At 36.6% G+C, this 17,158-nt stretch overlaps 1 protein-coding gene across 4 annotated transcripts in view; it reads right to left on the bottom strand.

The window, feature by feature from the left end:
- Positions 1-17,158, bottom strand: part of STK3 (serine/threonine kinase 3) — a 151,984-nt gene that overhangs the window by 65,588 nt on the left and 69,238 nt on the right. For all 4 annotated transcript variants that reach the window (XM_076329351.1, XM_076329350.1, XM_076329349.1 and 1 more), the window contains exons 7-9: positions 15,105-15,242; positions 12,499-12,624; positions 632-824 (exon numbers count right to left, since the gene is read on the bottom strand). In XM_076329351.1, the coding sequence (XP_076185466.1) occupies positions 632-824; positions 12,499-12,624; positions 15,105-15,242 (457 nt within the window). The remainder of the gene's footprint in view (positions 1-631; positions 825-12,498; positions 12,625-15,104; positions 15,243-17,158) is intronic.

The raw sequence follows: 17,158 nt of genomic DNA, 5'->3' as shown, positions 1-17,158 counted from the left end.
ACATTTGCAAATTGTTTTCTTTGTTACGTACTCCCTCACATGCCGCTGAAGTCAATTTGGACTTTTTACTTAGGTTTCAACGATCTTTTGATCATTGCCTTAAATCAAGCATTATTAAATTACATTCCAACATATGTTCAAATAATAACAGTTATAAAATAAAAATCTGCTAATTGATCATGAGTTACAAAACAATTTTGCAGCAAGATGTGTACTGATTGCTGAACTCATGAAGAGTCATGATAAGTTCCCAGGACCACTGACATTGAAGCAGCAGCTTCTCACATAATCGCATCACTTCAGTTTAGCTCCAAGGAACTGGTCCAAATGTATGAGAGACAGGAGGCAAAAAGCAAGAGAGAAGCAGTAGAAGGGAGAATTCACAGAAACTAATTTTCGAGTCCTCCAGAGAGACTTAGCAAAGCACCAAAACCAGGCTTCTGCTTTGAATCTCCCACTAGAGTCACCTTTTTCTCCACAAACTATAGAGCGCCCTTAGAGACACAAATACTCCCCTCCTCCTGTTTTAGCCACAGAACTTGACGCTTAAAAGCCACTGATGATACAATGTTCTCACGCAGTATGAGAAAACATATTACATTATTAAAAGAAAAGTAAAATAACAACATACTTTTCATGGTCCCATCTTCCTCTTCATCATCATCACTATTTATTACCATGGTCCCCAAGTCCGATTCTAACATAGTACTGTTGTGTTCAATCATTGTCTGAGCGCCTTCACTCATCGTGCTTGTGGCCCTCATGGTACCAGCACTCTCCGAACTGGTCTTCACCATGGTATGAGAGTCCAGCTCATCTTCATCCTGTGAAGAAACATTCATCAGAATGCAGCAGATCATTTAAAAAAAAAGTTAAGAAGCAATCATTTAGATGCTTATTCATTAGTTTTATATCTCCATGTGACCTAGTTGTACTGCTAGACTTCCTGGTTTAAAACTTTAAAAGAAATTACAAAATAAAAAGTGTTCCATATAAAGGAAGAATAAAAACTTTCTTCTTTCTCACAGATGTACAGCAGGATGAATATACCAGACGTGGCCCACACACCCACTTTGCATCAGCAGCCAGTTTTGAGTATCTCGGTGATTTTCATGACCCATTATACCTCCTTGGATTCCAAAATCAGTACCACATTTTATAGAAAGTGATTTGGTTGTTTTACAATGGACTATCACCAAGGATTTGTGCTGATCACCCTCAACTAAATATCATGCCCAGCATCTTACATTATGCACAGCACCCAGATGACAGACACTCATTCAATTTAGGTGTTAAACAATCCTCCAAAATAGTTTTGGAAATCCACCTCAGAAACAGAAAATCAACCTGGCTTACTTCAAGTATTTAGTTCTCTTTAAAAACCTCTGTCACAAGAGTGAAAAAAATAACTTGTTGATACTATGTAGAAAAATATCTGTAAAGCACATACTTAATCAACTAAGTGGGTGGGGAGCTAATATCATGAAGAGATACAATAGCATTATGAATCAGTGACAATAACGGGCCAGGAATGTGAAACAAAGAACTAATGACAATCCAGTTAATGAATTATAAAATTCATATGGAATACCAATATTTAAAAGCATTAATGGGAAATCGCACTCCTTTCCAAAGTCTGATTTAGATTATATGTACAACATCACAGCATTTCAGGAATAATGGGATGGCCTATACACATTTTCTATATGAGTAAAATACTCAACCCAAGCTGGGGGGGGAAGGGGGGCGGGGAGAAACAAAAACCACAAACAAACAAACAAAAAACCAAAAAAAAACACCCCACCCAAGCCCCAAAACCCTACAAGGTCTGGCACTTTCTATTTCTTATGGAACTCGTTCCTTTCCTTTCCTGTTATTCCCTGACACAGCAGACAATTTGCCTCTAATATAGACATGAGTGCACGAGCCAGCTACATTGCCTGAGTGTCTGTTTCTCTAATGGTTGGTCTAAGCAGATACTGAGAATTGCAGTTAGTAGCGATACCAATACACCAGCTCCCGAAAATTATTCTATTACGTCTCAACTAAGAGACACAAAAATCGATCTAATTTTGATTCAGAGAGTCTGGCTAACAGCATAACATACTGAAACCAGGATACAGATCTAAATCTGTGATTAAAATTTCAAATGTCAAAAGAATCATTCTTTTCTGGATTATAATTTGTAAAAATACTGAAGTTCTTCATTTGCGTTCTTTCTGGGTTTTTTAGTTGCATTCTAAAACACTATATTTAGTACCCTACCCTTAAAAAAAAATTACGATATTCCCAAAGATACAGATAGTTTACAGCTACAGCACTAGAGGACTGTGCCAGTAAATAAATGAGAATATTTTAGTACTGCTCCTCCTGGTGGCAACTTTTATTTTCTTTACTTCTCCCCCACCCACAACATTCTTGCTAACCCCAGTGGGTTTTTTACAAGTTATATTTTTCCCTTTCTAACAAGGGTACTCGGAAAGTAAAGTCAAAAAGTGTCTTTTTGCTTTGCATTTTAAAAGTGCCAGAACAATTAAGTTACTACTTCCAAGTGCTTCTTTCAGTACTGCAATACAATGCAAAACTGCACACTCACAACGTACTGCTATTTCTCCTATTAAGCGCTACAAATGTGGCGCCTGTAACATACAGGCAAGCAAATCCCTGAGCTTAAGGCACAGTTACATTTGATTTACAGATTTGCTTGACTAATATTAATATCCACTTGCAGTGCATACAGTCCTAAACTTACTAAAACTGAAATCAGAAATGCAACAAACATTTTCCTGAGGCTTAAAAGTTTTATCTTAGAAGTTAGTGAAAAAAAGCAATGGCTAACAATAAGTACAAGTATGAAATGGAGTCCTAAGTGACCATTTTCATATCTTCTGCTTCATTAAAAACACTGATATTTTATTTCTTCAGTCAGATCAAGTATCTGGATTTGTTCCAAAGAACAGCATTTCATTTTCCAGTCTAAGAGCGTCAAAAGCCTTTATCTTACTATTGTTTCTCGGCAAAGAGAACAGTTATCTTCTAGTACCTAGAAGACTAAGGATCACAAAAGCCCACCTCAGTACTAACAGATAGTTGTCCCAAAAAGGGATGTACCCGACAATTTTGATCAGTAGTGTTTTCCCCAGATCAGGAATGATGTACTGAGAGAGAGCAATATAAAGTTTTTTCAGGGCCTGTGCATGCCCCAAAAATAATTAATTTTGTGGGTTAAGCCAGATTGCTTCCAGAACTATCATTCCAGTATTTCTCACAAATATGAGATTTAGCTAATATGGCAGTAGACTATACTGGATCTGAAAAAGTAACTTTATAAAAATATCCATTGGATCCGAGTTATGTTAGTGCACATTTACACGAGAGATGAAAGTGATTCCTTCGTACAAATTCTGATTCATGCTTTACAGTTTGTAAATATTGATGTAGAACTTCTGATCCCGTGTTAAAAAAAGGTAAACTCACTGATTAAATAAAAACAAACACAATCTCAATTTTAACCAGGAAAAAAATGTAAGGTATTAAAGCTGAAGTGTCATGTTCTCATACTGTTTACGAAAACAGATCCAAGAATCAAGCAATAAAACCAGCTAACTATGGAATTAAACTGTCTGCCGTTCTCTTGCGTACAAGTAATAAGCAGCAAACTTGTATTTGACAGGGGTTTCTGATACACAAGTAGACAGCAACAGAAAAAGCACATGAGCGAGAGTGCTAATATCTCTTGAAATGCTACAGAAAATACAATAAACTACAGAAACTCTGAACACCATTACAGCATAAAGTAAGTACAAGTAAAACATTGCCAATACCCTGCAACCCTATGGCACTGACTGTTTGGATCTCCTTATTTACCAAAATAAGTTGGAAGATTATCAAAACCAACCCTTAAAGCATGAAAATGCAATCATAGAGACTTGATTATCAGGACAGCCAATTCAAAAAGACTTCAGCGGAAACAGCACACAAGACTTCACAATATGCTTGTAACATAAAAGATCTCATCATCACACGAGAAGTTTTCTCAGAAAAGACGGCCTTGCACGTCATACCTGAGTCTACATCATGATAGAAGTGAATGAGCCAAGGTGATAAAGATTAATGGATTTTTCTGTTGCATTTTTAACATTCATAGGAAAAAAAGGGATGAAGACTGACAAAGAAAAAACTAAACAAGACAAGCAAATATGGCAGCTTGCCTTTAAAAGCTCTGTAACTATGGTTTGTTCATGTAAAAAGAACACTAGAGGGCACCAGAGACAGCTAACTAGGCTGCAATACATTAAAAGGAAGATTTACATGCTGGCAAAATTTAGTATCCTGTAAAATAATTTCATTTACTATTAACACCTCATCATCACCTTTGAGAAACGTGGCTGTAGTCACAGCTATCTTTTTGTAAAAGCACTATAGTAGCTACATAAACACATAATATAGTTTGGTCAAGAACAAGGATTTTGTAAAAGTTCCTAACATGTACAAAGCCTAACTACAACCCGAGTATATGCTTAACACTGAGCACACATTTAAGCTTAGACCCATCAGCAAAAACAGTGAAGACTTAACTTTCAGCACGCACTCAAATCCCGTCAGATTCAATACACATGTCACGAAACAATGTTTAAGCTTGTTTCCTACCACCTTCTAATTGATATACCTAGTAACGACGACTTGCTGCTCACAATTACCTCCCTATGTTTACTCTTCCTATAATCGGTTTCTGGCTCTAAATTGCTGTGGATTTTAACAATATGCTCTTAAAAAGCTGTTTATGCCCCTTGGGTAGCTATATTTCACTCGACAAAGTCATCTTTACATATTTCTAACTTCAGGACACTTAAAGGACTGCAATCAAATTTAATAAGCGTATATGTCAGGCTCTTTTGCTTAAAGGAAAAATGCTATGAAAACAGAAAGTTTTAACAGTGTCATGCAAAGTTAAATATATATATACACACAGATAAATAGATATATCATATACATACAAACACATGAAAGATGCATGAAGGTAAATATAAAAACCTTCAGAAAAATACAGCCTAGTATATCGGATTTAAAATACAGAATAACTCAAATGACTCACTAATTCCTTTAAAATAACTGTATAAATATTGTAAAAATATCAAGGAATAATTGTAGCAATTATTTCTTAAGGTCTCAAGAGAGACACCAACTCCTCATAATTAATACATGATTAACTAAAGAAACTTTTGTATGAATGAATAAATAAGCCTACATATAGGAATACTTGATTATTGATAGTTTGCTAAGTTGCTGATAGTTGTCCACTTAGTGGTCTAAGTGTCTAACAAAAACAAAAATGGAGTACTGAAGTAGTAATTCCTTGTTTGAATATTCTAAAATAATTAAGCATTTCTCACATAATAGAGGTATTAAAATGTAAAAGAAAACATACAGGAAGAGCTGCCTGTTAGCTCATTCCTTTAAAGATCCACAGAAATAAATATTTAGACATGTTTCCTGTGAGCTGCCAGGCAACGAGTTACTTTACATTCCCATAATACAGCTGCCCAGCCTCAGCATCCAATTCACATCACACTTAAAAAAATGCACAAGAGAAGAGATTGGTCATGTTTAGTAATGCTTAAACTAACATTTAAACTTTGATATTGGGATTAACCTTCTGTAGAATACACCACTTGCACTTTTTGGTTAATTAAAAAAATCTGTACAATTACCTCAGCACCTATCAAAACATGTCAGTTTGTCAGAAAGGATTCTCATCACACGAGCAGCTCTCGTAACAGGCATAAAATCAATTCAGAGCACGCTATTTGTAATGATATTGTATCTCTCTGGAAGGATACAGACATGAAGACTGTATTCAACCTGGCCATTTATTTACAGCTGTCTAATACGAAGGTTTGAACAGCAAAAAATACTTACATTACAATTGACAACTTCCCATACTATAAAATGTTCACAGAAAGTGGTAAAAATGAAAAATAAGAATCAATTTTAGGGATGTGACTCTTCCTCACTTGAAGGAAAACAATCTGAATTGATCCTGAAAATTAAGCACATAATTGTGAAATCTTTGCATCTGATTAATTCTCCAAAACCACCCACTCCTCTCCAGTCTACTTTCAGTTATGTAAGTCGCTCATAACCTGAGTGCCCATTACAATACATATATGGCTTTAAGAGGGAACTAAAGCTATAAAAACTTGTTCAAATGTAACTTAGGGTTAAATCTGGTTTCCTAACAAAAAGGAACATCATAGAACATTTCACACCTTTCTTCTTGATGGGTCCCAAAACACATACCAGTGAGTAATGAGCACAACTGCTCACACTTTACATAGGAAATTCTTGGGGGTTTAGATGAATAAATTCAAGCCCCCGACAGGTTAAGTGAAACCATTCTTTTTCAATAGTATATGGACTCAATTCACTGCCCATGAGAGACCTTTAACATTGACAGACTCTACTTAACACCAACATCAATATTTGCTCTTGCTTTTAGGTGTTATTAAATATGCATTTCTCCAGGTTTGAGTGTGCCTTTGCACTTCTACAGTGAGGACTTCACAGTGGTATCATTGGGAAAATCTACTTCTAAGGTATTATTTTCCAAAATTTATGTGCTAGGTGGCTATTACTTTCCAAGTGAACAGTGACTCCAATTCCATATACAATCTGAAAATGTTTAGAGATATTAAAATATGAAGAAATAGACACATGACTTACTGTCAACTGCTACTACACAAGGTAACATAGGGACTGTCATCTCTTTCTAGAACTGCTGCCATCATTGCATGTTCACTTATCAAAACCTGTATTATCATTTAAACTGTATGTTCGTGTAGTCATGCAAACTACACACAAGCAGCCCTGTATTTCTTCAGGGTTCTGTGGAAACTGTTACATAAGAAGTAGGAATGTGCAATTGTTATTTATCTTTATACTCGAAGGCTGGACTGCTGACTTCATCCACTACTGTATACCAAACTGGCACTGATATTATCTGTTTTCCCCTTCCAGAAGGGAAAGAATAAACACTCAGTTAGAAGTGTAAAAAAGAACTGGTTTATTGTTTTTTTGGCAGTTCCCCAAACAAGTTCCAAATTAAATGAAAGACACAATCTTTGAGCTTATTTTGAAATTAAGCATTATTTCAAATTGAAGTGGGGGCTTTTGGGGGGTTTGTTGTTTGGGATTTTTTTAAATGACAAACACAAATGTTCCAATGCTTTCATTTTATTCTTCTGGTTTTTATCTTTGTTTCCTTTAATAACTTATGGGTCCATTGATCAATCTCTGCCTAGTATGCTTTCAAAACTAAAATCTGTGCTGTCCAGAATTTCACCTAATTCAGGCCTCAATCACACCTACATGTTGCTCAGGAGTCTTCTAGCATGCAGTACATGAATAACATGAATTCAGGAAACATGGTACAGAAAAATACTCTGATTAAATAAAAAATTGTAACAGTTTGTCCTGCTGTTTCCTAGTTTGGCTAGCTTTGTGCTTTTAACTGATCAGAATCTTTCGTGACTGCAACTGGACAAGATGCTGGTGTCATCTCTCAAATGAATCTGGAATTTCTTACAATGATGTACTGCACTGAAATTCAGCTGCAAGACATGGAAAGTCTGTATTACAACCAAACAATTATTAAAACCAGTTCGGAATAAGATTAGTTCTGCATTGTGACAACACGAAAGCTATGCATAGGTCCCTACCAAACATGGAGTTTCAACAAACTGTATTTGTCAACAAGGAAATCCCTCCTCCTCACCTCACCGTCAGTATTCTTCATTTCACTCACTTGTACCCTCACTTTTTCTATTAAAGCTAAGTATTTCCAAACTTTTTTAACCTCAAGGCTTACCAAGCAATACAAAATTAAAGGCATATATTTACTGATAGCAAAAGTCATACTTACTAGCAAATATCACATTAACAGTTTTAACAAAAGTAAAAATTTAATCCTAATTACAAACCTTATCACAGATTATTTTTTAGAATCATAAAACCATATGAAAACTTGGGGAACTAAAACATCTCAACGGCATAAAAGATCATAAACAAAAATCTTTTTAAAAGTAGGAACAAAAATCCCTTTTTACTTAATCTTTTTATAATGGCAAGCTTTTTCAAAAGTTCAACTATTCAATATAAACCTTACAGCAAAAATACCTGGACATCCTCTTGTCTATTACAAGGTATTTTTGCAGTAGTAAATACATGGTGACTTATAGTCTTCCTTCGATAAAGCTGATGGAGCTAAAGGGAAAAAAGGCACAAGACCTCTCCAGAGTAATCTCCAGGAGTAATGAAATTTATCTATCCATGATCAGGATAAAAAAATATGAAATTATCACACTGACTTTGCCAGCAGCACCAGCTAGTACTTCCCTTTTGTTTGCTCCACTTACAAGTGGCATATCTTCTTACCTTTGCCTGTGGTCTTTTTCTACATTTGGAACTTCCCCCAAGCTCAAAGAGCATTCCTTCCCGCTACTGAAGTTTACAAGAACGACACAAACTATTTTTAAAAAAATACCCATTTTCTCTGCTATGAGCAAAGCTGGCCTTTGCTGGAGAACTACAGTTAAACTCTCCATCACCTTACCATGGTATTACAAACACATCCTCTGAATTACTGTCGCTTCAAAGGCGCATATAGGTCTGTAGCAAATACAAGACAGCCTGACTTACCTTAGCCCACAATGAATTTTACTACAGACTATTTCTGTAGCCTAGTCTACTACTGAACGTCTCTCACAGCAAGCAAAACAGACATAAGATTGTAAGGATTAACCTTTCTGTATTTTCCCCCAAGAAAAACAGAATAACCTGTTAAGCAGAGTTAGAACGTGTAGTTCAAGCAGTTACCACCCCTTAGCAATATGCAGTAACCACCCATTTGAACTCTTAAACTTGTCTTCTTATGCTCTAAAATATTAAGGGATAGTTTGCATTAATCTCTCTTGTGCTTTGTATTCAGCCTACCTTCAATGTCACTTTAAGTCCATCCTTCACAAAGTTTACTTTGCATTAAAATAGACCCATAGAGGCAGATAGCTTATCTTTCTGAGGAAGCAAACTACTTAGCTCAAAAATGCAAATGCAAGGCCTTATGTAATTATGTCCAAATGCAATATATTATGCATTCAATATCCAGGATCCACCTCTCTTAACATCTCCTGCAAACATCATTTGGAATTATCTATTAATTTTACTTAATCAACTATAGCCTGTAAGTCAGCATCACCATAGAAAACTAAAAAGGAGTACAAGACATAGGATGATAAAACTATTTCTAAAAGAACTCAAATAATTAACTCAAAGGATACTATACAGCATAATGTGCATGTTCAATGTATTTTATTATTTTTTAAAAATAATTCTGAAGTCTTTTACAAGTACAGCAGTACAAAGGGCTTGCCCTAACAAACATACCCTCCTTTTCAAAATGTCCATATTGCTAAAGTTTTCACCCAGACTCTCTCAACCTTCTTGCCTATTTGTCACCTTAAAGTCTCATCTAGTGATCCCTCCACCCTAGGTAATAGAGCCACAAAGGTTCATTTTCCAACTTCTCCCCTTCTGTCTCTCATTATGCTGAAGTCATACTCTACTTTTCATTTTTCTACTACCTTTCTTTTCTGAGCTGACTAGTCTCATTCACAAGCCCCCTTTCTATCCATCATTTCATTCTGTACTGAGAAGTCAGCTTCACCTCAAATTGGCCTCTTCCAGTACTCACCTGTTAAGTTTTCAAACCCCTTTATTCTTTCCTTAGCAACCCAGCTACTGGCAGGGCTGCCTCTAGCCCTCCGGAAGACTATCATTATTGTCCTTTAAAACTCCTCTACATCATGATCCTGAAAAAAAAATTTAGCAATGTATGCTAATGCCAGAGCTTCCCATGCTGACTAATCTTTTATCTCCTCTGCCTGTGCCCCTCTGTTATCCACACTGACCTTCTGCCTTGTATTTAAGAGCAATTTCTTTCAAGCGGAGGCTGACTTCTGGTTCTGGGTTTGTTGATGCTCATGCACTGGTATATGATTACAGCCCCTAAAATTCTGTTAGTATAAGTAAAAAATGACAGGCTTAGCATTTCCATAGACTACAACTGCACTTATTTTTAAGAGTAATACAACCTTGTAGCAAAGGTGGCTAATGGTATCCTGGGCTGCATTAGACAAAGTGTTGCCAGCAGGTGCAGGGAGGTGATCCTTCCCTTCTGCTCAGCACTGGTGAGGCCACACCTGGAGTGCTGGGTCCAATTCTGGGCTCCCCAGTACAAGGGAGACATGGGCATACCAGAGAGAGTCCAACAAAGGGCCATAAAGATGATTAAGGGACTGGAGCATCTCTCCTATGAGGAGAGGCTGAGAGAGCTGGGACTGTTCAGCCTGAAAAAGAGAAAGCTCAAGGGGGACCTCATCAATGTGTACAAATATCTGAAGGGAAGGTGCAGAGAGGATGGAGCCAGGCTCTTTTCAGTGGTGCCCAGTGACAGGACCAGAGGCAAGGAGCACATACTGAAACACAGGAAGTTCCCTCTGAACATCAGGAAACACTTTTTTTACTGTGAGGGGGATCAAGCATTGGCACAAGCTGCCCAGGGAGGTTGTGGAGTTTCCCTCCTTGGAGACATTCAAAAGCCATGTGGACATGGTCCTGAGCAACCGTCTCTAGGTGGCCCTGCTTGAGTAAGAGTGGTTGGACCAGATGACCTCCAGGGGTCCCTTCCAACCTCAACCATCCTGTGATTCTGCTCTCTCAGCCCTGCTAACCAAAGATACTTCTGTTATTTTCAGATTTGAGGCACCTATCTTTTACACTTAGTGACAAGCAGAGTCTCACTGTCTTTTTAACTCATAACCTGTTCCCTGACTGCACCACATAAGTACACGGCAAAATTCCCATCTACTGCAATGGTAACACAAATAACAGATTCCTGTTATTTGGGAGAGAAAAAAAGTGCAGTGTTACATTCTGACTTTTGTACCCATGCAAGAAGCATGAGGAGTTGCTAAATACTTCTTCAGTCGAGGTGGACCAAACTTGTGTTGTACGCTTCCACCCAGTAGTGAGAGAGGGAAGGTGTACACCACATACTGAGCTGGCATGGAGTGTTTTGTCCCTGCCTGGCAATCTGATTCCCCATCTGAACCTCAGACTAAGTAATTAGATGTCATACCTAATTTTGGGTTAATGCAAGAGACATCAACAACACCCAGGTGTTTGAGGTCTACAGTTCAGAAGGCAGTAGTAGGGAGGAAAGCATGCTAGTAAAGACATTAGGTTTTTATGTCAGTAATAAATCAGTCTCTTCAGAGATCAACTATGCAATACATCAAGTCAAAACCATCAACTCTGCATGTCAAGTCACACACTGCCACATAGGCAACATTTCCTAATGTAAAAAAAAAATAATAATAATAATAATCCCAACCTTCCTTGCCTGTTTTATTACTCACTAAGCAAATACAATCCATAGTAAACCATCTTTATAAACACAAGCTACCAATACTCTTAGAACAGAAAAATATCCTGCAAACAAAAGACCATACTGTCTGTTGGGATACAAAACACTCCACAGAATCTGCTTGAAAAGTATTCGTATATATACATCATCACCTAACACTCTGTAACACGTAACAAGGATTCTACAATTTGGGATAGGGCAGACTGCATTACTGCACTGCTCTTCTCTGTTTGCTCAAGGCTGTAAGATTTCTACTAACATTCCAGTCTCCATCTTCTCTGTGTGTTATTCCTGAATGACCTTGGCTCTCATTGTATGTGTGGCAATACACTTCTTTGAGCACATACTGCTGTATTGCACAATACTGCCCTAAAATAAATCACGTAGGGAGAGTAATAATGCCAGGAACACTGACTTATTCCTAACATTGCCAAACAATTCTAAATGCAACCTATTTATCACACGACCTGCTTCTCTCCTTAAACATATGCTGACAACGTCATCTGAAGAATGAAACACTGTCATCATTTTCACTTTATAGGCGCAACTTGATTCAAACCATATTGTAATCACTACTTACTGTGCTTCATAACTAACTATTCTGTGTATTAGACTAAAAAAAAAAAAAAAAAAAAGCTAAGTGCCCTGAACTGAAAATTAAACCACTTGTCTAGAAGCCCATACATGAAAGTGGAATCTTAACAGTTTTTGTTTGGGGGTTTTTTGTTGTTGTTTTTATGTTAGTCTGAACAGCTGAAGTTGACATGTTTTTTTTTTCCCCACCACCTAGAAAAACTTTTTACTAGGACATCTCATGGAATAGTGCTGAAAGCTGGCTCATACAGCATTACTCACAGCAGCATTACTCATAAATAATTCTCAGCCCTCATAGGCTAAAAACCAGGTAGAAACCTGTTAAAGAAAAGTATTTGAACACAAGCACAGGAAGTAGGGGAGAACCAGCAACTCATCTATAAAGTACAGATAGTTATAGGAAAAAAAAAAGAGGTACACACCGAATTTTCTTCCTCCTCTTCTAGTTCTCTCTGCTGTTCCTCATGTCGCTTTGCCTTTATCTCCATAGCTTCAGTGATCAGGTCCCTTAAAATTGAAACTGGCTTGGCATTCTTAATAAATGTATGCTAGGAAAAAAAAAAAATCATTCAATTATATAACATCATTACAATAGTTATGCTTCAGATGTAATTACAAGTATTATTCAATACCACAGATTTCAGTGATAAATAGTATTTTACATTACACAATAATTAAAATCTACACTAACAACATACAATAACTTTTAGCTGCTTCATAACTAAGATTTTACTTTAACTAGTTTAATAACAGCAAGCCTTGGGAAATGTAATCATAACAACTGTTTTACAGTTAAGGATATAATTGTCCAAAGGAAGCATGCAGTAAGCAGTAAATAAATAGTGGTGATTGTCTGACATAGAAAAACAAACTTTTTCAGATATTCAGTTACAGCATTTAATTAATCTTAACAAACTGACAGCATAAATTAGTGGCTGTAAGCAGAGCAACTATGGCTGCCTACTTCAACAAACCTGTACTTTATATGTCATAAAACATTTCTTGACCTATGATGGTGAAATGTGGAACAAGCAAAAAAAATACGTTACTTTTAGCAAGAAGATTAATTTTTAACTCAAGGCCATTTAAAACATCACTTCTTCCTTTAAGACAACATGTGCACGACACCTTTTTACCTTCATTTTGCTGTCTAGTAAACACCTGTTAGAAAAATTCTGATTTTTGCATCATTATATGCAAATACAATTTAGGCAAAATGTAATTCTAAGCACCTCAGAAATGTATAATTAAATATTAAAAAATTGCTCCACGAAGAACAGACTTGATGAAGCCCAGTGTCCTACACCTATTATCTATCTTCTCCCTTGATGTATTAATTCAATTACTCTCCTTTTTCCTCCATGATCTTTCCCCACAAGCAATACTTTCATTCCCACTCACACACACCCACAGCACCTCCAGCTCCATCACACATGCTCCAAATTCCAGCTGCCGGAAAAGGCAACACGTACTTGTGCTGGACCCAGTATTTGGTTTTCTGGCCAGTAAGCACATGGAAGGAGGAACACTGAAGCTCCCCGCCCCTTACTTGCACACATCAATGCAAGTCTCTTCTACCCAGCTGCCGGTATTCAGCTAACCATACGAACTTCAAATCTTTAAGGTCTCAAGTACCGATTCATACATCACACAAAAATCTAAAACTTTCAATTTTTACTCTCCTTGCAGTCTACATTTTGGTGTTCTCACAGTGTGGAAAATAAAATAGTCATAACATGACTTATGAATTTGATGATTTATTACTGGAAACTACTTTGCAAAATTTTTATGTTCTCCTTGTAGTGGAGTTCACTGGAATTTAAATTTTAAAAGAGGGTATTGCTAGCTAGAGACAGAATAAATCTAGCATGAGTGTCTTACAGATGAAATTTCAGATCAGATTCTTATGTAGACTGATGAACAAAGAAAATTAAGAATAGCATTTACCAATAGCAGTGAAAAGCATAGAAGAACACTAAATTATCCAAAAGTTTAATGAATTAGGAATCAGGAAAGTAAAAGGAGCAAAGGACCTAGCAAAATTTTTCACTTCTGTCTCATTATCAAAACAAGCTTATTTACAGGGAATTTTAGATTCCATTTCAATCATCATGGAACCTATTATAATTTTTCTAGAAATCGTCCCCCCCCACCCCGACTTTCACTACCTTTGTTTTTTGTTTTTCATTAGTTACTTGTAGGCTTATCATGACAGCCCTGAAGGCAGTGGAAAACACAAATACTGGGCCAAAAGAGAAAACTTTCTTTGCGTTTTCTTTCTCCCACACACATTAAAATGTGTGGCCCCTGTAAAATTATGTCCATTTCACAAAGACTAAATCTTTCTTGATAGATCAGTCCCTCCTGTTTGATTTTTGTAGTTCTTTGAAATTTCTCTGCTTTATATCTCTCTCAGTACCAAAAAGATGCAACTGTTAAATTTCTGCAGCTACTAGAAGCTCAGGCCAGCGAGTAGGCGAAAGCCTGGCACACCCTGCCCTGGCTCCATAGGTCCACACCACCAACTGTGGCTCAAATTTAGAAGTGCCCACTTGGTATAACTCAGCCCAAGAACAAACTCATTACACTGTCCATCTGCATCAGACCCTTCTAAGACACAGAGCAATGTGTCTGCTTAATTTGACATGACCAGAAGGAAAGATTGAATATACTCCGTGGGTGGTCCACACTGAAGGGTAACCTGGGCTCAATTCCTTTACTTAACACTTGCCTAAATCCTGAGATCTATTGAGGGCCTCTAACCACGAAGCAAATATCCTATTTTAACAGCAAGAACCAGCCCTAAACTATATAAAGAACAATTAATTTTTAGAAGCAGCAAAGGAGAAATAAAGTGGGGGTAGAGATACAGGAGCTGACAGAGAAAAGACCACAAAATGGAAAAGAAATAAGGCATGATAATAGTTAAAATGAGATTTGCCCTGAGAAATGTTCACAACAGTTCTTGTTTGAGACTAGAGGAAAAAAGCCATAAAACATGTATTTCCTCAGTAACTTAAATACTGACCTGTAGCAGCTGTGTTGCTGTAGCTCTTTGTTCAGGATTTTTCACTAAGCATTTCTTCACAAAATCTGTGAATTCATCAGACCAGAGCTCTGGCTTCCGGAAGGTTGGAGGGGGATTTGTAGGAATCATAAAAATAGCCTAGATAAAAATCAAACAACAATAGCAAGTTTAAACAAAACACATCAGCACAGCACTGAAGCCAAGTAAATGAATTGCTTTATCCACCTTTCTTATCAGGCTGAGAATCTGAAAGACAAAGTTTAAGTTAGGATTTCCACTCAGATTGAGATTCAGGAAGCAAATCCATCTGCTACTTATGTAGCTACTTCCCATTAGATTTTCTCTATTTAAACTGTACCCCGTTAAGCACATCACTCATTATTTTATCTATTGCTGTTTATCAATCTCAAGAGATGGTTTTGTTTTTTCAGGAATTCTTAGTGGCAGAAATGACACTTGTTTAAGTGTCAAAACAAGCACTGCTTGTTTAAACAGACATATAAAGTTGCTGTGAAAAGCCAAGTTCACCTTCTCCTCTCTTAACTACATTTAGTTTTACAGAAGAATTGCTGACGAAATTTGGTAGGACTACCATTTCCTTTTGCATTCATAATTCTTCAGATGTGGTTTTAAAACTTGCTTTTCCTAATGCGATTCAGAAACATATGCGAAAAGACCTAAGACAACACTAAAAGATGACAAAAATAAAATAATCAAGTAACTTGCCAACTAGCAGTGAGAATTTACTTGAATTTGAAAAGGCAGCATTTTACCTATGTAACAGAAATTTCACACTGTCGAGAAACATATGCAGACAGATTTTTCAACTAGGAAAAAAGATTCATGCTATATAAACAAATGTTTGTCCTACTTAAGATTATATATATTGTGCCATTTTCTTTATGATTTTTTCCAGGTTCTCCTCTAATTATAGATTTACACTTGTAGGTGAAAAAAAAGCAGTACAATTCTGAGAGACTAGCATAAAATAATTGGAAATTTTGAACTTCTGTATGTAATATCTCAAATGCATTCAGTATCATAGCTTAAGATTTACATGTGATAGCAACACACTATTCAGAGCTAGGACTATTGACAGAAATAAGATACTATTTTCTTCTAAAACCAGGTTCAATTTAACTACATTTTCCAAAGTGAAAGGGAGTAAGAGTTCTACATTTGTTTTTCTACAAGCATAGGCAGAATTATGTACTTAGAAAAGGGGAAAAAAATTGAAATGATAGATTATGCACACCGTTAACATAGTACAGGCACCAGAAGCTTCAGGCTATGCTTGAAACATGGGGAGAAGGGAGAGGAAGCTTCCTGAGATTTTATCCATAACTTTTCTTATGATGTCTGACTGGCCTTGAAAGTTGGGTTAACTTGTTCAAACCCTCATTCTAAAATTCTTCTCATACGCTGAAGAAAAGCAGAACCCATGCATAATGATGCAAAAACTTACTATAATTTTAATGAAAAATCATTTCAGTACTGAATAGTTTGCTTTAATTCAAATACTTAAAACGTTTACAAAACTCATTTCATTATCTGCCTAATACAAGAATTACAGGAAGAGACCTGGGCATTTTGTTTAATAAAGATGTATGCTGCAATAGCTTTACATTTTCAGTGGGCAGCCGTGCCAAACGAGTGTATGAACTCAGATAGGAAACATGGCACTCTATTACCTTGTAATTGGCCTTACCTACTTCACTTGCGATACAAGATTAATTGTCAGTACAAGTGAAGTGCTTCTGGTATAAAGCAGTGGCTAACAAATTCGCTGTTTCTGTCCTTAAAGGTAATGATCTCTTCTGAACTTTGAACGGATGACTTTTAGTCTTATCTTTAGCTACTCTTCAATCGCTACTGCAGAGCTAGCTGTTAAAGCACACAGCTGTAACAGAAGACTAGTAACTTCTGTTTATGTGGTGTCAAAATGTATACCTCCTGTTTGATAATAAACATTGACCTGTCTCTCAGCAGGTAAGCAAAGCTTAGTTTCAGAGTCCTACTCAGCTCCAATGTTCTGGGAAAAATATTTGCCTTTG

The sequence above is a fragment of the Aptenodytes patagonicus genome, chromosome 2 (assembly GCF_965638725.1).
Source record: "Aptenodytes patagonicus chromosome 2, bAptPat1.pri.cur, whole genome shotgun sequence".
Classification (NCBI taxonomy): domain Eukaryota; kingdom Metazoa; phylum Chordata; class Aves; order Sphenisciformes; family Spheniscidae; genus Aptenodytes; species Aptenodytes patagonicus.
This window is presented reverse-complemented; position numbering and strand designations above follow the sequence as displayed.